The following is a 23,191-nucleotide window of genomic DNA, read 5'->3' as shown; positions in this document are numbered from 1 at the left end:
GGGCTGGAAAGAAGTATTCCAAGTCATGAAATCCAAAGACCTACAGCCAAGATTGCTTTATCCAGCAAAACTTTCATTTAGAATGGAAGGACAGATAAAGTGCTTCTCAGATAAGGTCAAGTTCAAGGAGTTCATCTTCACCAAGCCCTTATTATATGAAATGCTAAAGGGACTTATATAAGAAAAAGAAGATGAAAAATATTAACAGTGAAAGGACAGCAAACACACAGTTATTAACAACCAGCCACACCTAAAACAAAAGCAAACCAAGAGGACAGCTAGATCAGGAGTGGAACCATAGAAATGAAGAACACATGGAGGGTTAGAAACAGGGGGGTGGGAAGGGGAGAAGGGGGGAGAAAGCACAGAAAATAGCATAGATGGTAAGTAGAAAGTAGATAGGGGGGAGGGCGAGAATAGTGGGGGAAATATAGAATCTAATGAACTTGAGACACGTGCTTATAAACTGGGGGCGGGGAATGGTGGGGGAGGGAGTGTGCGGGTGGAGGGGAATGAAGGGGGCGAATAGAACAACTATAATGGTATAATCAATAAAATATATTTAAAAATAAATAAATAAATTTAAAAAAAGAAAAATGTTTAATGATTCAAAAATTTTAAACATTTTCATCTTCATTTGGTAATTCAAAAATAAATAGAAAAAATTTTGTCTTCACTGAATTTTTAAAATGAGCACCACAGTAAACAAGCAGAACTTCCCAGACCCCTGTCAACCCCTGCGTGCACCTGATTTATCGAATCACAAATACCAGATCCAGGACTTCTCCTCTGCTCAGGGACCAGTGCTTACCTTTCGGAATCACCTGATAAGGACTTTCATGTCTGCATTTTGCCTTTTATACTTAGTGGCGTAATTTAAAGTAATAGTTGTCTGCTCCATCATGTCAAAGAAAACGAGATGGTCTTTGCTGTTCCTTCCATAGAGATGGATCTCAGGTTTCATCTTCTCTGGGCAAAAGCATGGAAGACTCATGATGGAAAGGGTTATAAATAGTCCTTAGAAGAGGGAAAACTACACCAGCACTAGATGTTAAGTGCCCGCTTTGTGACATTACTGCAGAAATGGGTCCAGGAGACACAATTAGGAATGTGTGTGAGTCACGCTGAACTGGTTGGCCAGCGCTCGGTAGTCAGAATCTGCGATTGGCCTTCCCTTGCACACTGCGGTGGCCAGACTCTTTCTAACAGAGGCTCTAAGTTGAGCTTTCGACGTACGAAGTTTGTAGAAGTTTGGAAAAGGGTGTGTAAAAAACCACCAAGATTTGTTAAAGAATAGGGAAATGAGTCTGTGAAGAAAAGATGATAGAAAGAATTAGAAATAACTAGTCTCAATAAAAAAGTTGAAGAGTGTCTTTTATGGCCTCCACACAAGTAGATATTACAAGGAAAATGACCAGTAATTTCCCTCTCCATTAAGAATGTACTTAGAAAATTCATGTCTTGGTTGTTCAGGTTGGTGGGTCCCAGGATGGTATGCAGGGGAGGTGGCGAGACAGTCTTCATAGCACAGCATCACAAAGAGAGCAGCCATTCCCTTCCCTACCCTTGCTGGCAGGCAGGATGGAAAAGTTCTTATTCGCATCTTGAGTTCCCTAATGTTATATACCTTTGTTTTTGTCACTGCTGGGAAGCTATTATCAAAAATAATCCTAGGTTCACTCCCTATGTGTCTAATACAATTTGTCTGGAATACAAGAAGCTACATTATTTTTGCTTTTTGCTGTTTTGCCATCTGCTTTGAGCTTTCAGTGAAGCTTCATGCATGTGCTTAGTGTTTTCACACGGTCCGGCTGTCTTGAGTTTTAATGACCTCTGTGTCCTCTGTTGTCCCCTGGTCAGTTAACGGAACACCAAGCAGCCAGCTCTCCACTCCGAAGTCTACGAAGTCCTCCAGTTCCTCTCCAACCAGCCCAGGGAGTTTCAGAGGACTGAAGGTATGAAATAGCCTATGTGGCGTGTTTGTGTGATTTTGTCATTTTGGGTTCATAGTTCACTAGTTTAGTTCGGGGGCTTAGATGCAGTAACAGATCGAGCAGGAAAAAGGTCAGGATTTGGAGCCAGAAAGACAGGGCTTTGGATCCTGTATCCTGTTTCATTTGGTAATATTGGCCAACTCACTTGCTTAACTCTTCTGAGCTGAACTGTTCCAGTCTCTAAAATGGGAATATCAGGTTGTGTTTAGAATCGAATATAATGTGGAAAAATACTGTCTGGAGTAGTTTTCCTGTTATTAGCAAAATGACTGGCAATGATGAAGCCTTGGAGAACGCCTTTGATTCTTCTTAAAAATCTTATTTTGAATCACGACTTTAATTCGACTTCATAATTTGACTCTGTGAAAGTGCAAAAGAGAGCGAAATACTAGTATAATACTTACATACACAAGTAGTAACACAAGAACAATATGTGCATTTTGGTGAAGAACTTAAATGTTAGGTTTTGAATGTGATGAGATTATATAAACAGTAACTTAACATGATTGCCAGTTGGTTTAATAGGCATTTTATCTAATAGGAAGAACAATGAGCAAAGCCAAATTTGAAAACTTTCAACTAACTTTATTTGACATAACAGCTCTTGATATTTTAAATTTATAAAAGAAAATGTTCCTGGTAAAATGGCAGTGAATTACTGAGGTTCAAACTGACCGTCTGCTTCTGTAGACACAATCCAACGGAAGGATACACTGTGCTTTCCCACACACGTGTGTTTGTGCTCATTAACTTGCATTTTCCTGGCATGCTTGGTTGACAGTGGAAATACCTTCATTAGGAATACATTCTCCAGAGTTAGTTCGTATTATCTGAGTCCTTTTCTTTACCTTAAGGATGTTGAAAAATATTTTTCATTAGTGATATGGAAATACAAGCACTCCCCCCACCCCCACCCACCTTCGCATGAATGAGGAAGAAGAACCTGCCGAGCCCAGCATCCTCACCCCTTCTGAGCAGTGAGGTGTGTGCTCCCCCACTTCTCAGAGGGTTTCATTCTCCACCCAGCACTGAGGTTTGCTCATCCTGCCCTGAGAATGGTGCGTCCACCCCAGAGAGCACGTGCATGGTTCTTATCTAAGTGTCTGAAATCAAACAAATCTTTTTCCTCCAGAAAAAGACTGTGTTTTGTGTCTCCTTATGTAGGTGGCAGGATTTGGATTGAGGCTGGGTGGTGGGGGTGGGGAATGGGGGCAACTGTGGTAGTGTTACTATTTTTAACAGTAAAGTTAAAAATTAATAAGTAAAAATCCCTGTTCCTTTAGGATAAGGATAAATACATGTTACCTGTGTGGGGCTCCTGTCAGTTAAACAGACTTGGGATGTAAAGTACCCAGCTCTCACCTACCTCAGAACGCTGGAGGCTCCTTGTATTTATGTCAGACAGGCACTCCCTAAAGTGCCACGTTGGCTTAGGTCGGTCCATAGTAGGATTTCAATGGAACTCTGCACTGTCAATTCCAAAAAAAAGTTATGTAAATTAAAATTCACTAATATACGCTAAGTATTTTCAGCTTTTTCCTCCCAACTTATTTTCCCCAGAACAGGTAAAAGGTGCACTGTTTTCAGTGTGAGTAACTTTCAAGAGAGCCAAAGTAAAAATAGTTCAAGTTACTTTATAATCAAACACAGGTCCAGCTGCCTGCCACTTTGAAAGCTGATACTTGGAAGTCAGGTGCTGGTGTAAAGGAAAGAGGTTTATTCAAGTATGGCCCCTGAGAAGGTGGAAGACTCATGCCTCAAAGCCCTTCTTAACATTTCAGTCCAGGCAGAGGTTTTTATAAGGTCAGAGAAGGGTAGCAGAACCAGGAGATCAAGGGAGGGGCTTGATAAGTTCTCTACGTGCAGACAAGCGCAGTCCATTCTGATAAGGCTAGTGATGGTTTGGTGTGAGTCACCCTGGTTCAGTCATCCAGGCTCCACAGTTAAAGGTCGGCAAATCTCCCAGAGCTGGGATGCCTGAAGGTAGGAGTCTGTATCTTTTGAAGTTAGTTCCTAGGATTCTTACACAAACGTGTTTATGTATAAGCAATGTATTAGTCAGAACCAGCATTTACAGAAACACTGTCAAAAGAATGGTAGGGTTGCAATTCCTCACAGTTATAGATAGATTCACCTCTTTTCTAGTTTTAGTTGCTTCACCATCTGTGAAAAGCAAAACCAAGTGGCTCCTAGTGCTGCTAATTGTTAACCCAGCATTGCAAACCCAGCATAAGTTTTCCAGGGAGCTGTATGCAAAGGTCATTGGGATCTTGCCCTGAGGCTGTTGCTCCAGGTAGGGCTGGGAGCCTTGACCTAGGGCTGCAAGTGGTCTTCTAGGCTGGTACTTTGGTCTCTGCTTACCCAGGGTCATGGTCATTCCACCCCTCTCCCTTGTTTTTGTTATCCATCGGTAACCTGGGATCCCATCTTTCTTCCTAGTCCATCTTCAACTCCAAACTCAATGTTGTCCTTTTTTGTTGATGCTTCTGGGACACCAGGGACTGCTTAGGCTCAGAGTGCACACTCACTCTCTTACACATGTGTGCAAACTTGCACGAGATCACTCACATTTCTGGACTAAAGATTCATGAAATTTTAAAAATGTGATCGTTTGTATGATTGCTGAGACCTCTCATTATTCTTCTCACTATGTGAGGTGTGTCTTATTATAGTAACCTTAGCATTTAGCACACAGTAAATTCTGAAGGCTCACATATTGATGTCAAAAAAGATAAAGAGAAATGCTGATTACTGGGGGTAAGATGAAATTATCAGTAAGATAAAGAGTAAGAATCCTTCCAGGACCCTCACCTGAGGGCTGTGGGTTTTGCCAACAACTGCGACCCCCCTGGTTGTTTTTCCCCCCTCATCTGTAAAATAAAGATGCTTGATTTTAAATGTCCTCTAAAAATGCTAGGATTATAGTTATTGTAAGTTGCAAAAAAAATACCCTACTTGGGAGGCTGGGGAGTCCATCTCTCTTCCCCCGTTAAAGCTGATGTAGAATCTCTGAATTTTACATTAAATATGAGCAACTAAACAAAACCAAACCACACTGATCGGCTTTGAGAACCCAGTGTGAGACGTCTCTACCCCTTCCCATTCCCGTGGGTCATGCCCTGGTGCAAAGTTCCCAGCAATCTGTGGTGTCTATTGCCTTTGAAATACTGCAACTTAGTCGTGTTACTTACTGTACAAAATAACCCTAATTTCGATGTCATTGTGAAGCTCTCGTCAGCATCTGTCCACATTTGCATTATTTTCTCTATTCAGCGACAATGCAAATGGAGAATTACAGATAATTACCATGTGTTAGTGCTGTGGCTTTTTCTTCCCCTTCATTTAAAGTAGCTTATTAAGATCAATTAAGAGGGAATGTCTGACAGTGGAGGGCTGTTTTTCATGGGCAGGAACTTTTACCACTATTTATCCTAATTAGAAGCTTAATGGCTTTGGGGATAGATAATCTTTTTCCAGAGAATCAGAGAGTTGACAAAGGCAAGCAAGCTAAGCCAAGAGGGTTTGTGCGGGAGGAGTTGGCCGAGCTGCCTCTCATCCGCCAGGACGCAGCTTTGGGCAGACGGGTTCTGTTGTTTTCCGTCTGGGTGTTACTGAGGAGGGGATTAAGTAAACAAGTCTTAGGTAAGCAGAACTTGATGGGCAGTCACCATTCACCCCGCCTTTGTGCCAGTTTCTGAGAATCATTTTGGTGTTTTGGTGGGAACCTTTGCGAGAGCTGAAAATGCAAATAGACTGATGTTGTGATGTCTCATCTCTGACTGCAGAGTGTCCATGGCACGTTCGTGCGCTCGTGGAAAAAGATGAGAAATACAAAAGCAGCCCCCCTTTTATGACAAGCTCTCATCGTTTTCTCAGTCATGTCCTCGGGAGGAAGATGATGCTGGTCCATTTGCCTGCACTCATAAAAGCATCCTGTTCTCTGAGGGGCTGCACTGGAGTCAGGAGAGGAAGCAAAGCTTTCTTCACATTGTGAATAGTTTTTGCAGAATGGGAGTGTGGGGACCGAGTAATCAATGTTCTGTAAACCTAGACCTGAGATACTTTTGGAGCGTGGAGAGTGAATCATGCATCAGTTATAATGTCTTGCTTTTGTTGGATAGTTACCTAAAATCATTGAATGTGAAGCCTGGCAGTGGCCTCAGATCTTTTAGTTGAGTGTTCATTTTGTAGTTGGGGAAACTGAGGTTCAGAGATGTGATCTGCTGAAGATCCCAGTGGCCAGCTGGGAACCCTGAGCCTTTCAGGGTCTGTGTCTCTAACCTCTGACTCTTCCTGTTCTCACTGGTGGGTCTGCTTCAGTGACTCCAGCCAGGTGCCTGGGAGGAAGCTCGTGTGGTTACTATGGAAAAGCTGTGCTGTGTCAGTCGCTCAGGGGGCAGAGCGTGGGGTTTGTTTGCCTAGTTTCTGGGTCTAAGTCTGCACAAAGGCTCCGAGTGAACATGGGTTGGGAGGTTAGCAAAAGAACGAGGAGGGGAGGGTCAGGGAAAGGGAGGAGCAATCCTTGGGGTGCAGGGGAGGCTGGATGAAGGGCAGTGGAAAGATAGAGAACACCTGCTGATAGCTCTTCCTGGGAGACTTGGGGGAAGAGATTACTAATAGGTACCCAATGAAAGTTCTTTTCAAGTGAAATGGTCAGTCCGTACTGTGTGCCCAGCACTTCTGCCTGACCCTATAAAGCTTTAGTAAGATGACAAAGGTCACAGTAGGTGAGGGTCATTGGTTTTCTCTGGAAGCTAGTAATGGAGCCAAGTATTGTCAAGATTCGGCGTAGGTAGGGAACAGCAGTCCAGGCCCAGTAAATGCCTGGGTCCATGGGTATGAGACCAGGTTACATGGTTGTTCTGTGATGGGAGCCCATTGTGAGGAGTGTGGTGGCACCACTGGGGTTTGAAAGCAGAGCCCAGGCTTATAACCATTGCTGGCCTCTGAGGCCAGCCTGTTCAACGTGATTGGAAACAACACGGCCAGACCAAACGTTCATGCAATGAAATGCTGGGGCCACCTGGCAGGGCCCCACTGGGCCTCTTCCCCGGAACCTAGTCCCTAGGTGTTGGAATTTGGCTTTGCTTTCGTATGGGCTCAGGGAACCTGGCTCTCCTAAAGGGTGACGCCACTCACGGTGGTTGTCAGCTGGAGGAGGCATTTCTGCTGGCCAGCCGCAGGCCACCTGCACCATGGCAGTGCGGGGCCACCTGCTGCAGTCAGGCCCAGGGATGCGATGGGGCCTGCAGCAAGGTCAGTCCACGCTGGGCCGTACTGGGCCTGTATCGCCAGGGTGAGAGCTTGTCAGCATTATGTTTGCCTTTTGCCCTCAATAATTAAAATTTCCCAGGGTGCCTGTGGGTGGAATTTGCCTGGCTACTCACTTAGCTGTATGACGTTGGGCAAGTCACATCCTCTTTTTCTGTATAAAGGGGATTACCAGGACCCACAGCACACAGTTGAGATTAATTGGAGATTAACTGGTTAAATATACAGAAAGCCTGAGAATAGCTTTGTTATTCTTTCTTATGGCAAGCCTTGCGGCTTTCCAGGGTCAGTTTTCACATGAGGGGAGTTTCACCTACCAAAAAATCGATATATAGCCCTGACCAGCGTGGCTCAGTTGGTGAGTGTTGCCCTGTGAGGCAAAAGGCTGCTGGTTCGATTCCCAGCCAGGACACATGTCTGGGTTGTGAGCCAGGTCCCTGGTCGGGAAGCATAGCAAGCAGTCGGTGTCTTTCTCTCACACTGATGTTTCTCTCCCTGTCTTTCTCCCTCCTTTCCTCTCTCTCTAAAAATAAAAACATAAAAATCTTTTAAAAAATCGACATGCAGCAGTAGTGTGGGAGAAGAAAACAGACTCCAGCTGTTATTACACCTTCGTTTTTCTGGGGCGACTTTCCCTCCCAGCCCCGTCACCCTGCTTTTCTGCCCCCTCCACAGCCCAGTCCTGTTAGTAATCTTTAGATAAGTCCATTAGCTCTGAGTTACCCCGAACATAGCAGCTTAGAACAACAATAAAAAACCTGTTTACTCATACAGGTTTTGTGGCTCAGGAATTCAGGAGTGGCTTACTGGGGTGTTTCTGGCTTAAGATTTTTGATGAGATTGTAGTCGAGATGTACCTCGGGCCGCAGTCCTCTGAAGGCCCCCATAGCTGCCCCAAGCACCTTCCGAACATGGCGGCTGGCTTTCCCCTGAGCAGGAGACTTGAGGGAGAAGGACTCTCGCAGAAGCTCTTCTTCCTGTGACCTGGCCTCGGGAGTCAGACTCCATCATTTCCTTAGTATCTTAGCAGTCACAGGGCTCAGCCCGGGTCATCAGGGCAGAGGCTGTGCAAGGGCCTGTAAACCAGGAGGTGAGGTTCGTGGGGACCATGTGGGAGGCTGGCTACCACTCCCCTTCTCTCTGCTGCCATCTCTGTATCCACCACTCGGGCTGCCCCGGCCCCTCAGTGCCATTCTGTACAGTGTCCTTTGGGACAGCCATGGAAGCTTCGCTCCCCATCCATGTTATTGCTCAGTTCTCCTTCCACTGCTTTTGTTTTCCAGACCCATCTCTTCCCGCCCATTTTTTCTCTCCCCTTCAACTCCCAGAATCCCACCACCACTGACCTTTTCTTCTCCTAATCCCCGTCTTCCTGACCCTCCGTTTTCTCCTTGACCTCAGCCCACCGTCTCCCATTTCTTCTGCCCAAGCTCCTTGGAGCCCCTTCCACCTAGCGGATGCCTCTCCCTGTGGGAATAGTTCCTCTGCTTAAATCACAGCATGTTCTTTGGGACAGACAGGCAATAAAGAGCACTAAATGTGTCATCAGCTGTCAGGTGGATGAAGGAAGCATTCCCCTGAAATTTAATTCATCATCCCTGTCCTGGGAGAAGACTCGCAAGGCTGTGGTAAGGCAAGGTTTCAGTCCGGACACCGAAGGGTAAAACATCTCCTGGTTTGATGCTGGTGTGTATGCCCAGGGGCTGTCTACTGTGAGCATTCTTCTTGGTTGAAAGAAGAAACAGAAAGGTACATTTGGAACATTATCCAACATCTTGAGATTATAAACTGTCTGGTGTGCTGCTGTTTCATCCGATGATGTCTCCTGGGTCCGCCGTGGTGAGAGACTTCCCGGATTTGTGGAGTGCGATGAAAGGGCAGGCCGTACCTCATCCTGATTGGCAGAGCTAAATGCGCCTCTTTGACCCGCCGACCTTCCAGACTTCTTCCCGAAGCTGTGAAATGTAAATCCACAGTAGCTGCTGACCTTCCATGTTTTGGCTTTCCCTGGAGCTTTGGGTTTTCTTTGGTATTTAAAACGAGTTAATAATCTTTGGTACCAAGAGACTGACTACTTTTATATCCTTTTTATTACCCCAGAAAGGTTGGGTGGTAACTTCATCTTGGAATGTAATTGCTTTTATTGACAGGAAAAAAAAAAAAAAAAAGAGGGACTAAGCAGTTTTGAAGACTTTGGTGCCCTAACAAAATCCATCATCTTAATGAACCTCAGACGCGGGTGGAGGACAGTGGTTTGCACATTGAATTCCTCGGGAACTGGATGCCTTCGGGGGTCAGTGCCTCCACCAGGCTGAAGCACACCTTTGTGGGGACGGAGGGGGAGCTCGACAGAGTATCAGCAGAGTCAGTTGTGAAAACTTTGTTTGCACACAAGCCATGTGCCCTTAATCTCAGGAAGGGGATAGCACCAGAAATTCTCCTTGGCGGAGTGTTAGAGATGCCTGGACAGAGGGCAGATTTAAGACTTAGAGCTCATGATAGGAACTGTCCTGTATCAGTGACGGCCACGAGGAGACGCCACAGCTGGAACCAGAAAGACAGCTCCTCTTCCACTGCCCGGCATCCTGGGAATCAGTGTCACCTCACAGCTAGAGCACACAGACATTTTCAGCAGGTAGACATGGCCAGACCACCTGTGTGTTGTTCAAAATCCCATAAGCCAACACTGCTCTCGCAAAGCTCACCCTGGGGATGTGCTGAGACTCTGTGCTGGTCTGGGCAGGCCATGGACTCAGCTGAGGAACGCTGTCCCGCAGAGGAACGGAAGGGCTCAACCGGCAGAGCCCACGTCCTAGCCTGGTGAGCTGGCTGCTGTGTTAAACCTTGGGCATGGCCAGGGGCGGGGATTCTCTTTATTAGTGTTCTCCACTCTTAACCAATCACAAACCTCCGTGGCCATTAACTTTACCAAAGGAATCCAAATAGAAGGTACAGCTGCAGATAAGCATACTTTGCATGTTACCAACCCCCAGGTCCCGATTCTGGTTCCTTGGTCACGTGACTCACTACCGACACTGAAGTGTCTCAGAGTAGATCGTCACAGAGCCCAATATAAACGTGGTGAAGCTTTCTGTTCTTAAATACATGCCTAGTTCAGCATTTGTAGCAATTTGCACTGACTTTCCTTGTAATGCATGAACTTGATGTTTCTGAAATTCAGAAAAACCACAAAAATGATAATGGAAGCAAATTGGTTTGCAAGTAATATCTAGTGTACTGATTTTTAAAAAATTAGTACATTTCAGTGGGGTTTTTTTTTTTTAAAGAAAAAGCATTTTCCTAAGCTCTCCTCTGTATGAGGAAAAGCTGTGACTTTATCAATCTGTGTATCATGTGACGAATTACAGGAATGTGATGATAGTTCTGTGAGCTGAAAACATGTCCTAACTACACCACAATCAATACTTTGATCAGGGGCCCTGCTCTTGGGTGGTGGCCCTTGGTTCATTTAAGAGCCCTGGGAGACTTCTCTCCTCCTGTTCTTAGAAGAGGGGAGGCTGTGAGAGTAGCCAACCAGCGCCTGTGCTCTGGAGTCCAACCGGGGTTGCAGTTCACTTGCTGTGGTGTGTGCACAGGTCATGCAAGCTCCCTGAGCTTCAATTTCTCCATAAATCCATGGATACAATGGTAATTCATAAAAGGTGAAGTACTCATTTCAGGAGTTGGCATGAAGTAGGCACTCAGTGAACTGTAATGAGCATCATCTTCCCTGTTCTTACAAAGATGAAATTGTTCTTTGGCTACAGATGAGTTGCAATTATTAGATTATTGGACGCATGACAGAGAGAACTTAAGGTAGCTGAACCATTAATCACACTTGTTGCCAGAAACTTCCTCCACAGAGGTTTTTCAGCCTTGGCTGCACGTTAGATCTTCTCTGGAGCTTCGAATAATACCGATGGCTGGGCCCTACATCCAAGCGTTCTTTAGTCTGGGATGCAGCCTGGCAACAGAATTTTTTGAATCTTTCTAGAACTTAGAGCCTTTCCTAATAGCCAAGGACTGAGAACCGCTGCATTGAAACAATACCTGAGGGTTCTTCTGTTCTAGGGTTTAAAGGTGGTGTCCTGGAAGAAAAGCTTCCCCAAGACAGTTCTCGTCAACCAGAACTTTTCCTGTGACCAAATTTGGCCCATTGTCTGTTTTTCTTTTCTTTTTCTTTTAAAGATTTTATTTATTTATTTTAGAGAGATGGGGAAGGGGAGGAGAAAGACAGGGAGTGAAACATCAATGTATAGTTGCCTCTAGCACACCCCCTACTGGGGATGTGGTCTGCAACCCAGGCATGTGCCCTGACTGGGAATCAAACCAGTGATGCTTCAGTTTGCAGGCCCACGCTCAATCCACTGAGCCATTGTCTGTTTTTCTGCATAAAGTTTTATTGGAACACAACTGTGCTCATTTGTTTACATATGGTCTGTGGCTGCTTTCATGTTACACCAGCAGACTTGAGAAGCTGGGACAGAGATGGTATGACTTACAAAAGCTAAAACATTCTTCTCTGGCTCTTTAAAGAAAATGTGTCTGACCTCTATGGCAGGCCACTTAAAAATGGAATCAGTCATAGTGCCATTTTCCAAGATGCATTCCAGGAAGTCAACTTGCTACACAGGATTATCTCCTAGATTCTGTTCAAGCTTTTCCATCCCGGAAAAGTCAAAGTAGTGTCTGACATCGCCCTCAAAAGTCAATAGTTACACGCTGTAATGCACTGATAGGGCTGTTCTCGCTACTTTTAAAAATTCAGTACTTACTACCATTTCTCTTTAAATTTTCAGTTTTACAGAAATTGTAGTAATCTACTTATCAAGGAAATTTAATGTAGGACACTGCCTTAACTTGCTGGCTGAAAACCCAGAATGCTGCATTCACAGTTGTCAAATGGACTCACTCAGCCATGAATGCCTTTTTAAATGATGCTGGCAGTTGAGAATGCTGTATGGCTTTTTCTAAGTCTTTTTTTTTTTTTTTTGAGAACGTTCTCAGCAGAAGCAGATTCTTGTACATTTCTCTCGCTTGCTTCCTCATAAAAAAGAAGCCACTCGTGCTGGGCAGGGCAGGGGTGCAGGTCACACAGGAGGGCATCCCCCAATATCGCCCCAGTCTTTTCACCACCTTCCCTCCTCGGCCAGGCGGGGCCTCCTTGGGAAGTAGGTCCCCCTGGTTCCGCCACCCCGCAACACTGGCTCATCATCCCTTTAACCAGTTAGTGACTATATCCTGAGAGAGCCCAGATGCTGTCCCCCACTCATGCTCTGGTGCAGAGGACCTCCTGGTCTTTGTGCTGCCTCAGCATGGGAGCTGCTGATGGGAGTAGGAGAGCTCATTAGCATTCCGAGAGAGTTTAATAACGGTTCTTAGTTAGACAATGGACATGGGATAGGTTCCGTGAGGAATGCGACAGTGGAACCTCTCTGGGGCTCCCCCAGCCCTTGCCTCAACGCCATTCTCACGAGGGACAAGGAAACACGTACTTAAGCTGTGCCTGGCCAATGGGGAGGATTGTGCAGGCGTAGCGCCATCCCCTGGGTTTTCGTTGCTTTTTGTCTGCGTGTCTCTCGGGACACTGGGAACCTTCTGCTTTGTAATTCACCATGGGTGCCTCCCAAGTGCTGGGATGTGGCCAGAGGTCTTGGTGAATACCAAGAGGTCTTTTCTTCTACCCGTGGGTCACTGAGCTTCATTCCAGGAGGTCAAGTGAACTTAATCAATGGCTGTGTGACCGCAAGCGTGGATTCGTGCCTGTGCAGAATGGCTCCCTCTTGGGACCTTCAGAGCTATAGGAACCGCAGCCTGGGATGCAGAGGTTTCCAGGAAGGGTTTCTAGTGTGTGCGCACGTGCACACACACACCCGCCTCTTTCTAGGCTGTCACCTTCTGGGCAGCAGTGAGCATGTGGTTTCACACGTGCAGCCTCTGAACGCCCAGCCCAGGCCGTCGCCTGCGGAGGGGAGGAAAACCGTGCCTGATCCTCATCACGCTGCCGCCTGGCTGGCCAGGCTGGACCGAGTGACTCCCCTTAGCTTTTCATGGTTTGCTTTTCTTCATGAAAACTCTCTTTGCTAATAAAGGAACACATGTGGATAGGTAATTATATGTCACACCTGTTAATTCTATATGTTTAAAATGTTTTTTGAAATCATTCCATGATTGAGAATTTTGAAAAACTTTTTATTTTTTTATTTTTTGCCACTATTTGCTGAGAAAGCTGCATTTCCTGGTGAGGTAGTGAGACCTCGGCAGGCACGCAGGAATGCAGGCTTTTGTTCGACCCCATGCCCTCCTTGGGGGCCAGACTCCAGCAGGGCAGCTGTCTTTTAGCCAGCAGAGAGTCGGCCTCTACCCCCCACTCGGCATGGGGGTGGGGGCGCATCTTCCTCTGTGTAGGGAAAGCGATAGGAACAAATTGGTCCGGTGGATATGGGGACAAGTCATGGCCTGAACACACCATGTTGAAGAGTTGGGGCCTGTTCTGTTGTAACGAAGACCCACTGAGGCTTTTGGACCCTCAGGCTGATACCTGAACTCCTGTGGGAGCTTCTCCGCCCGTAATGCCTGGACTGGGTGGACGAGGAGGCCTCAGTGGAGTTGCCAGGGGCGCTGACTGTGCCAGGGGCACAGACTGTGCCAAGGGTGCAGAGTGGAGGACGTGGTGGTCTTCGTATCCCTCCCCTTTGCATCCCCTCTCTGGGCCTCCGTTTGAAACAGTCTAGCTTTGCAACATTCCAGCATAGACCCCTGCTCAGTTTGGAGTTGCTTCTCATTTCAGTGACAGAAAGAAAACAATAAAACAACAAAAAATGAACATACTCAATTTTAAAAACTTTCAGTATCAACCAAGTAGCTTGGATTGTGAGGAAGCAAAATGACCGAATTCTAGTGTTTGGCCGAGTGCAGCGTTTCCATCAGGTCCAGGGTGGCTAGAAGGGGATTCCCCCCCCCCACACACACACACACACACTCACACACTTCTGCACAACCACTCGCCGTGTTGGAGTGAAGAAAATGGGAGCCTGTGGGACTGTGTTTGCCACTCAGGACAGGAGCTGATTGCTGGTCTTGGTGTTCCTTTCCCGTGGCCTCGGTTTCCTAACAGGACACGCTGCTGCTGGTTTCATTGTTCACACGGGTGCGGTGACGTGGACTCTGAGGAAACAGCCCTCTTTTCACACGTCTCTTACTCTCGAGGCTCGTATTTTACTCCAGAAGAACTTCTGGATGGTCCTGTTCGAAGGGACGTTCCATAAGTATGGGGCTGTCCTGGGTTTTGAACCTAACTTAACTTCAGTGAAGTTGCCCACTTCACCCAGAGAAGAGCAGACCCCGTGACTCTAACTGGTGGGAACGCTGGGTCATTGATTCTTTTGTGTAGCAAGTGTGAGTTGAGTACCGTGTGTACCAGACACAGTGCCGCATGTGGGGGAAGCAGTGAGGAGGAGGGCACAGCCGTTATGGGGCAGGAGCTTCCAGGAGAGAGAGTGCATTGAAGGTGGATGCATCCCAGTCCCAAAGATGCTGAAGATGCTTCTGAAGATTTGGAGATTTGGTGGGTCCTTTGACCTTATCCTGAAAGGAGTGTGGGGGCAGGGGAGGGAGGAGAGGAGAGAAAATTAAAGATTAAAGAGCACAATGGGAGTTCAAAAACCTAGTAGCCCTAGGGGATTAAGGAAAAATTCCATAAGCCTACGGAATAATAAACTCAATATGCATAATAGTCACAGTGTGAGTTTTTTAGTTTACGTAAAAGGTAGAGATATTTCTGTGTTGGAAGGGGGGCTTCAGCTTTTTGTTAAGTTGGAACCTACCTTTTTGTTTTATCTTTTCCACCCTTGTGGTTCCTAGTAGTGAAAACCCCTGCTGCGCTCCAGAGGGGCTCCTACTACGTGAGAGTCAGTAGAGAAGCTGGTGGAGCCAGGGCTGGGTCCTGGCTTCTTGGGAGGGCGTGGAAGGTGATGAAGTCCGGGGCGTGGGGCAGGAGTTCTGAGCAGGGTTCGCCCTTGGCAGGGACTCCCCACAGTCAGCCACAGGGGCGGCTGTGCCGCTGGTGCATGCATTGCTGATTTTCTTGGAATAGTCTATTGTTCTAAACCTTATATTGTCACTCCCAAGGACCTGTAGAGCTTAGATGCCACACAAGTCTCCTTGACTTTGTTTCACTGAGGTTAACAGTAACACCGTATCAAAGGGAGTAGCACACTGTCAATTTTCCTGATACCTAATCCTAATAGAAAACATTGTATTCAAGGAAAAAAATGTACCAATGTGGTGTATATAGGGAGACAGGAGGGATGGAAAGAAAGGCAATGCTTCCTCTATTTCTGTATCATTGTGTTTTTGCATTCTATAAACACGTTCTTTTATCTTAGGGATTTGCTAGATAAGGTTTGTAAAGTTTTCCTGGTGAGTAATGGTCACTGTCCTCTTTCAGCAGACTTCTGCACATGGCAGATCTTCTTCCAACATAAACGGTGGACCAGAACTTGATCGCTGCATGAGTCCTGAAGGTAGTGCTCCATCTGAGGGTTACTTTTGTAAAGGAAGTCCCCGTGATGAACTTGGGGGCCACTGCAAGTCCATTTGTGCTAAATTATCTTCCTGAACAGGGATGCGGCCATGGTGCCAGTTGAGCCCTAGGGGGGTGTTAATTAAGCTGCTCCAATTTCAAAGTGCAGACTTGAACTTCCTTTATCTTCCCTCCATGGCAATCTGCTCCCAATTCCTGAATGCAGGCTCTCCTTTCTCTGTTAGTTAACAGAAGTGTTTCTCCCTGTGCCGTCTGCAATGTGCTGTGACACGTGGTGAAAAGTAGTTGATCTTGACCACTTCCTCCTCCTGTCCTCACCCCCACCCCCACCACCAGTCTGGGAAGACTTTGAGCAAGGAATCAGCTTTAACGAGGCACCCTTGCCGGCTAGAATTTTCTTCACTGGAAAATCTGGAGGGAGGAATCTGGAGAAAATTTTTCTAAGGTTAAATCCCAACATCATACCCTTCTTCCATCTCAGCTTTGACCAAAAAAAGTTAAAGTTTTGTTTACAATTCTTTTTTTAGCCAAAGTTAATCACTTATTTTAGCTGGTATTTCAGGGATTTGTTAATGTTTATTGATTATGTTGGTTTCTGACTCCAACCAGTAAAGTCAGGAGAAAGTCAATGATTCAGGTATTCTAGCAGACAATATGCTCAGAGACCTTCCTTGGTTTTACTATAGATTTAGAAATAAATGCATTGCAACTTGTTATTTGACAAGTATGTAGGAGTTGAGATGAAATGTTGATCTGTTCTTTTGGCTGTGCATTTATCCTTTTTTTTTTTGTAGGCGTGAATGGAAACAGGTGCTCTGAATCCTCGACACTTCTTGAGAAATACAAAATCGGAAAAGTTATTGGTGATGGCAATTTTGCAGTCGTCAAAGAATGCGTGGACCGGTGAGTGGACAGTGAGGGTGAGCGTTTTCCCACCTGCACATGCATTTCTCCTCGGAGCGTATTTTATTTTCCCCCAAATGAACAAAAAGCCCTCTGAGACAGCCTCCCCTTCGGACCAGTTGCTCTGCATGTGCACAAGCGACGTGACAGGGAAACCGTGTGTGTGTGCAAATAGAATGTGGACCTGCTTTGTGTTTGGGCTGAGCAATTAATTTATCAGGTCCCATCCATGAGCCAGAGAAAAATGGGAAATAAGGTTTATCTTTTAAAAAAAATCTCTTATTTCATTTATCTGTACCAGGCACTGTTCTCTGTACATGAGCTCATTCAATCCCCAGACAACTCTCTCAGTTGATACTTAGTGGTGTGTCTCAGTAGTTCAGGATATAGGAGCTCTGACTCCACTTCAGAACAGTATCTTAAACTTTTGCCTATCTTAAAATTATATCTATGTTTTGTCCGGCTTTATTTTAAGGGCCTAAATTCTCAGTGGTCAGAAATCCATTCTGTTAAATTTCAGGCCTTTTGTAAAGAGTATTACATCTGGAAAAGACTCTGAATAGAGACTTTGTGTTTCTATGCTGCTTTCCTACCTGATCTAAGTGGTCATTTTTTCAATGTTCGTGGGAGAGTTTCCAGAAGGTTCTAGTAACTACTAGTTTTCCCCTTTTGCTACATCTGCCATGAGGCCTTATGGCCCCTTGCATTAGTGCACAAAGTCGCTGCCTGTCCTCTCGGCCAGTTCCCGGCCTCTTGGGAACTGGGCCGGGCAGCAGGAGGTGAGCGGCAGCGGAGGCCAGCGAGCACTTCGCTTGCATTGCCTCCTGGGCTCCACCTCCTGTGCATCCCACCATCCTCCCCGCACCCTCGCCGTGGAAAAGTTGTCTTCCATGAAATGGGTCCCCGGTGCTAAAAATGCAGCTCCTAGCCTTGTGTAGACTTTGCTCTGGTATGCAGACTACCATCTACATTATGACTTCTAAAGACTCGTTAGAAATCTGAGGCGGGGTTTGGTTTATGTTATGGGGAAGCAATTTAAAGACAAGTTACTCTTCCAAGGCGGCCTCCTCCCTGGGTACCATGACTGCCTGGCAAAAGCAGCTGAACCTGAGAGAGCTAACGTAGTCCAAGAGTACTGCAGGGTTCTGTGCTAAACTGTGTCCTGTACTCAGAGGTAATTTTTGGCACATTCAGACTACAATATGCTAAAGGCGATTAAATGTTAAGGACATCGAGACTCTCATGCCTGAGACATTGATCTCTTTAGTACCAGAAACAAGCTTTGAAAGGTCCAGATATGACGGCCCCGGATGGAGTTTGGCCTGAGAAACAGACACTGAAAGTCTGGCGACTTTTGAGTTTTGTATAATGCACTAGTTAGTACCTAATAGATTAATGTAAATGTATACCGACAGTCGGACGTTTTCAGTAATGCTGAGCCCTCTTTCCTGACCTTATTCTGCCCCCCAAGAGAACTCTTTGGGGATTTAGGTGTGGGAAACAGTGTTCTGTTCATGTCTGACACAACAGAGTTTAAGTGCCTTTAATATGTAAGTTATTTAATAATATTGTAATTCTTAATATTTACAAAAGGGGATGGATGGTGTGGCTTGGGATTTCTTTTCTTCTGGGGGGGCACCTTTTTCCCCGATGCCACTCAGCCTGTTCCCAGGCGTGCAGTCGAGCAGGGCCCAGTCCTCCTTCCCCAGGTCTTCTGTGCTGGAGAGGGAGTCGGGGTGAGGACGCTGCCTTTGACTCCTGTCTTTAATGGCCTTCCTCTGGCCGTTCCGTAGGTCCACTGGGAAGGAGTTTGCCCTGAAGATCATAGACAAAGCCAAGTGCTGTGGAAAGGTATGGTATCTGCTCTGTGAAAGGAACCGCAGAACCTCGGTGAGACGTTTGTCGTGCTGTGAAGGGGGTTAATAGGGGTTCGGTCGACGAGGCCGTAACAGGAGCGGCCCTCGGATCACAGAGGGGCACTGGGAAGCTTCCCACCACACCCCCCACCCCCAGCCACTTTTCAGAACAGTACATCGATTTGATCTTGGTTCTCGCTATCAAAAAATATAAATTCTCTTCTCTGGGAGGTGCGTGTTTCGAAATAAAACTCAGCAACACCCAGAAGGTATGGCAAGAGCTGTGAGGGGTCCGAGACTTCACCCTACCTTCAGCCTGACGGGGTAGCCTTCCTGCTGTGTAGCTGCTGGTGGAGGACACAGCTTCCTGGGACAGAGGAAAAAACCGTGATTTCCTGTGGCACAGAGGTGGCCCGAGGTTTGCACCGGCTCCCCACCGGGAGTGCTGCAGAGGGGCCTGGCTGAGTGCGGTGCAGCCAGCTGGGTCTGTGTCCCAGCAGAGGCTCCCCAGGCGTAGGAAACCCCCAATCTTACGGGGGGCAGCTAGGAAACCTAACCAACCCTTGTCCCAGAGGAGAACATTCCCTTTGCTATCATGGTCAGGAAACAAATCTGCCCTCTGCCCCTGAAGGAGACCCTGTCTAGGTCCCAAGGGTGTCTATTATACAGACATTCTTGAAAAGATAGTCTGCAACAAAAGCTGTGCAGAAATATTGGGAACATTTGTCTCCACAGCCAGATTAATTTTTTCTTCTCTCCCACGCTCAAGCTGGAGCTGAGCATGCTGCTAGGGTACTGATATTTTTTAAGTAATTTTTATTAAACTTTTTGGGGTGCCATTGGTTAATAAGATCATTCAGGTTTCCAAGTGTACATTTCTATGGTACACCATCTGTATGTTGCACTGTGTGCCCACCACCTAAAGTCAGACCATCCAGATGTTTTACCTGGGTTCGAAAAGCTACATCTGTCTTCTGTACCAGTGGCAGCCAAGACCTTGTCGGACTCTAGTAGCCCAGCAGTTAGTAGAGCAGCTGTAGAACGAACCCCAGCCCCCAGCACTGGGGCCACCAGCCACCTGTGGCCACCGAGTCTTGCAGGGTGGCTGGTCTGAAACGAAATCTACTCGTTTAGTGGAGAAATACGTAACAGATTTGAAGACTTAGTACTAAAAAAGGGTGTAAGATATCTCAATATTTTTTGGGTTTGACTGCATGTTGAAATTGTAACATTTTTATATATTCAGTTAAATAAGTAATATTAATTTTACTTTATGTATTTTACATGTCTTTTAGTAAATGTAGAGTGAATGTGTGAGCCGTAGTTCTGATTCTGTTGAGTAATGCTGTTCCAGAGCTGCATTGTATAAAGTTTAATCTTCGCCCTGCCTTTTTTTACTGCGTGACTGCGGCAAAATCATTTAACACCTCTGTACCTCTGTTTCTCTCTCAAAAACATGGTTATTAATAGTACATTAGACAAGATTATTGTGAGGACTGATTGGATTAAGGCATGAAAAACATGTAGAAAAGTACCAGAAATAATAAGAATATAACACATCAACGGTTAATGGTATTACTATGCCTGAGGAATTGAGAATTTATAATTGAGGATTTTATGTGTTAGTAGCGATGTTTTATGTTCACGGCACTCCTAACCTAGTCTTCACCGGACATCTACAGATTTGTGTGTTTTTAACAGAAAACTGAAAGTATCGTGGGAAAGTTTTAGAAAAATCTCAGAACCCCAGAATGGAAAGTCCAAGAGGCAGATTTGTCATAGGTTTTGTCACAGGTTTTGTTTTTCCCCGCACTGCGACCGCTGACGAAACTGCGCTTTTCCTCAAATGACTAAGGTTTTTCTGAACTTTAGTTCTGTGTGCTTTTACTTATTGCTCTAACAATGATGTTGAATTTTTCAGCACCAGCCTCTCCCCCAGGTGTAAGGAAGTGTTCCTCTGTGTGTCTGGTATGTGCGGCTGAAGCAGAATGTGTCATATTCGGAGGCCATGTTCTAAGCAACTGTATTATTTTTTTCAAAAAAGTAAACAAATTGCTGTGGCAAAGGTATTGTTTACCTGGTTAAAATGTAAGCAGCTGTTTTAGTAGTTGAAAAAAAAAATCTTTCTATGCAAACAAATCAGTCTCTAGTGCACTAAGTGCTGAGGCAAAGGGACAGGTTTCTGCCCCCGGGTCTTGTCTTCCTGTTACTGGGTGGCATTCCGTTCTTGTAAATCGTGATCCTGTACTCACTTCTGTCCTCACAATGTTTGAACACGTGTTTCCACGCTGACCTTATAAAATTGTAATTTCAAAACTCGGTTTGTTCCAAATGAATTGATTTTCCTATTAGATTTTATTTCTAGAAAAATGAGTAGGGATTTTTAAAAAAAAATTTTTTTTTTAAATTTAAAAAAATAAATAAAATTTAGAGGGAGGCATTCAGCCGCTATTCTGGGTATAGCTGGTTACATCTACTTCATAGGTTATGCACAGAAAATTAATAATGCTGGAAACAGTATCCACCCTCTGTTAAACCATAATCTATCCAGGCTTGGACACATAGGGACTCTGTACATACTTTTAATGACTTACAAAACAGATGTACGTGTTTCACCAAAACAGACAGAGGTTCAGTTTGATAGCTTCCCACGAATCATACAGAAGCCAAGCAGGGGTTGGAGTTTCAGGCTAGGTGGTTGTTACTCAGCGTATACCTTGGCCCATCCACCATGCAGTTAAATTTATTCATTTGTTCCTGTAATAACAACCTGGGGGAAAATTCTTAAGCTCTCTGATCTTCTCTTTGCTTCTCTGTAATATACATGAGCATTATTAGATAATTTGACTCATCTACCTAAAATTTGATATGTGTGCAAGATGCAAAGAGTGTTATGGCAGTCTGGGGAGAAGCATGTGAGAGAGACGCAGCCGATCCGTGAAGACACTGTAGAGCAGGAACCCTTTGCTGGACCTCAGCAGGCGGCGGGACTCCCCTAGGAAGCAGTGAGAGGGCAGCCGGTCAGGCAGAGCGAAGGCCCAGAGCACAGAACGCACGTCAGGGTCTTCTGAGCAGGAGATGACCACAAGCTTTGCCTTGGGGCCAGATTTACGGGGCCGTTGAGAAGGCTATGGTGTTTGTAAATTCAAGAATTCTTCTACCTCTAGTATTCTGAATGATATTCCTTCTACATGGATATTCGTTGATTTGCACAGCGTCTGAAGCTCTGAGCTTTCCGTCTCGGTGCTTAGAAGTGGTCCTTCCTGCTCTTCCCAGAGCGTGGCATTCGTTATCCTCGTGTTAGGAGCCCAGACAGGACGTGAATGCAAATGAATGTTGTAGTAGTTTCCTAAGGGTGTTGGAGCAAGTTGGCACAAACTTGGTGGTTGACTTCAGCAGAAACGTATCCCCTCACAGTTCTGGAGGCCAGAAGCCTGAGATCTGCACTCTCTGGAGGCCCCACGAGTGTCTGGTCCTTGCTTCAAACTAGGTAGCTTCTGGGGGCCAGTGGTGGTCCTTAGCTTCTGGCCACATCCCTTCATCTCTGCTCCATCTTCATGTCACTTTGTCTTCCGTGGGGAAATCTCCCTGCCTTTTATCTCAGAGGGACGGTGGTGATGGCACCTGATACCCCAGAGTTTGCTCTTGCAGAATCTTTAATCACAGGGGTAAGACCTTCCCCCCAACCCCAAGTAAGGCAATATTTACAAGTTCCAAAGCCCTGATCTATTTGGTAGCCATTATTCAATCTCCAGCATATCTCTACCAGACATGCCATACTGTGCTTCCCATGTTTTATCTGACTGTGTTATCCTCAGCAATGTGCAGTGAGCAATAGAGATACCATGGAGATACCGGCTGTCAAGCCAGTGTTGGTCAAGAGCAGTGCACATGTGTTACTCAGGCACTCAGGCACTCCAGGGCTCCCTGTTCTACTGACTGGAGGCCAAGATAAATAAAAATCTCCGGGCCAGCTGAATGAGAGCTGTGATGGACAAGCACTGAGGGCAGTGGGAGCAAATAAGAGGCGCACCTAACCCAGCCAGGGTGGAGCCTGAGAGGCTGTTTAGAGAAGGTGAGATCCGATCTGGTCCTGAGGAATAAACAGGAATTCACCAAGCAGTGGGGAAAGAAAGCCCCAGACAGAGGGACTGCCTGTGCAGATGTCTAGAGGTCTAGGTGAGAGGCTGCTGTGCGGAGAGCGGTGAGGGAGTAGATTCAGAAGCTGTTGAGAAGGTAGACCTGGCAGGGAGGGGTGATGGATGGGTGCCCGGGAGGGTAAGGGAGGGTGGGTCAGGGGGGAACTCCTGTCTCTTCTGGGCAGCCGGGTTCATTTGGTGAGACCAGCACGAGAGGAAAGGGGGGCTGGTTTATGGGGCTGGAAAGCGTGCAGACAAGGCGATTAGTTTGGTTTGGGAGAGTTGTTTATTCCCTAATCTCCCTCCCTTCCTCTCTCCCTCTCTTCTTCCCCCTGCTCCTCCTCCTCCTCCTCCTCTTGTCTCTCTATCTCTGTCTTTTTTGTAGGATAAAAAGCACCCTGGCCAAAGATAAGGGGGTGTCCTTTGCCAAGTTAGCAGTTTTCTTTGTCACTCACTCTCCCGCAGAACCCTGGAACAGTGCCA

General features: G+C 46.1%; 1 protein-coding gene and 1 long non-coding RNA gene across 9 annotated transcripts in view; one reads left to right on the top strand and one right to left on the bottom strand.

The window, feature by feature from the left end:
• DCLK2 (doublecortin like kinase 2) overlaps nucleotides 1-23,191 on the top strand; it is a 129,808-nt gene that overhangs the window by 81,992 nt on the left and 24,625 nt on the right. For 4 of the 6 annotated variants that reach the window (XR_005068263.1, XM_037058422.1, XM_037058427.1 and 1 more), the window contains 4 exons: nucleotides 1,861-1,955; nucleotides 15,715-15,790; nucleotides 16,605-16,713; nucleotides 18,507-18,564. Coding sequence is in view for 5 of the 6 variants with exons in the window: in XM_037058422.1 (XP_036914317.1) it covers nucleotides 1,861-1,955; nucleotides 15,715-15,790; nucleotides 16,605-16,713; nucleotides 18,507-18,564 (338 nt within the window). In the remaining variant the exon portion in view is untranslated. The remainder of the gene's footprint in view (nucleotides 1-1,860; nucleotides 1,956-15,714; nucleotides 15,791-16,604; nucleotides 16,714-18,506; nucleotides 18,565-23,191) is intronic. The other 2 variants (XM_037058423.1, XM_037058426.1) reach the window with 1 other exon arrangement.
• On the bottom strand, nucleotides 679-5,636 carry LOC118995410 (uncharacterized). Of its 3 annotated transcripts, none has more exons than XR_005068266.1 (4): nucleotides 4,129-5,636; nucleotides 3,361-3,463; nucleotides 2,670-2,842; nucleotides 679-1,307 (listed from the first exon to the last, which is right to left on the bottom strand). It is a non-coding gene; the product is annotated as an uncharacterized LOC118995410 (long non-coding RNA). The 3 variants fall into 3 exon arrangements; XR_005068265.1 differs by lacking the exon at nucleotides 679-1,307 and adding an exon at nucleotides 1,949-2,354 and having other exon boundaries at nucleotides 4,129-4,378; XR_005068264.1 differs by lacking the exon at nucleotides 679-1,307 and having other exon boundaries at nucleotides 2,369-2,842.

This window comes from Sturnira hondurensis, unplaced genomic scaffold (genome assembly GCF_014824575.4).
Source record: "Sturnira hondurensis isolate 20B ecotype Veracruz unplaced genomic scaffold, ASM1482457v3 Scaffold0010128, whole genome shotgun sequence".
NCBI lineage: Eukaryota > Metazoa > Chordata > Mammalia > Chiroptera > Phyllostomidae > Sturnira > Sturnira hondurensis.
This window is presented reverse-complemented; position numbering and strand designations above follow the sequence as displayed.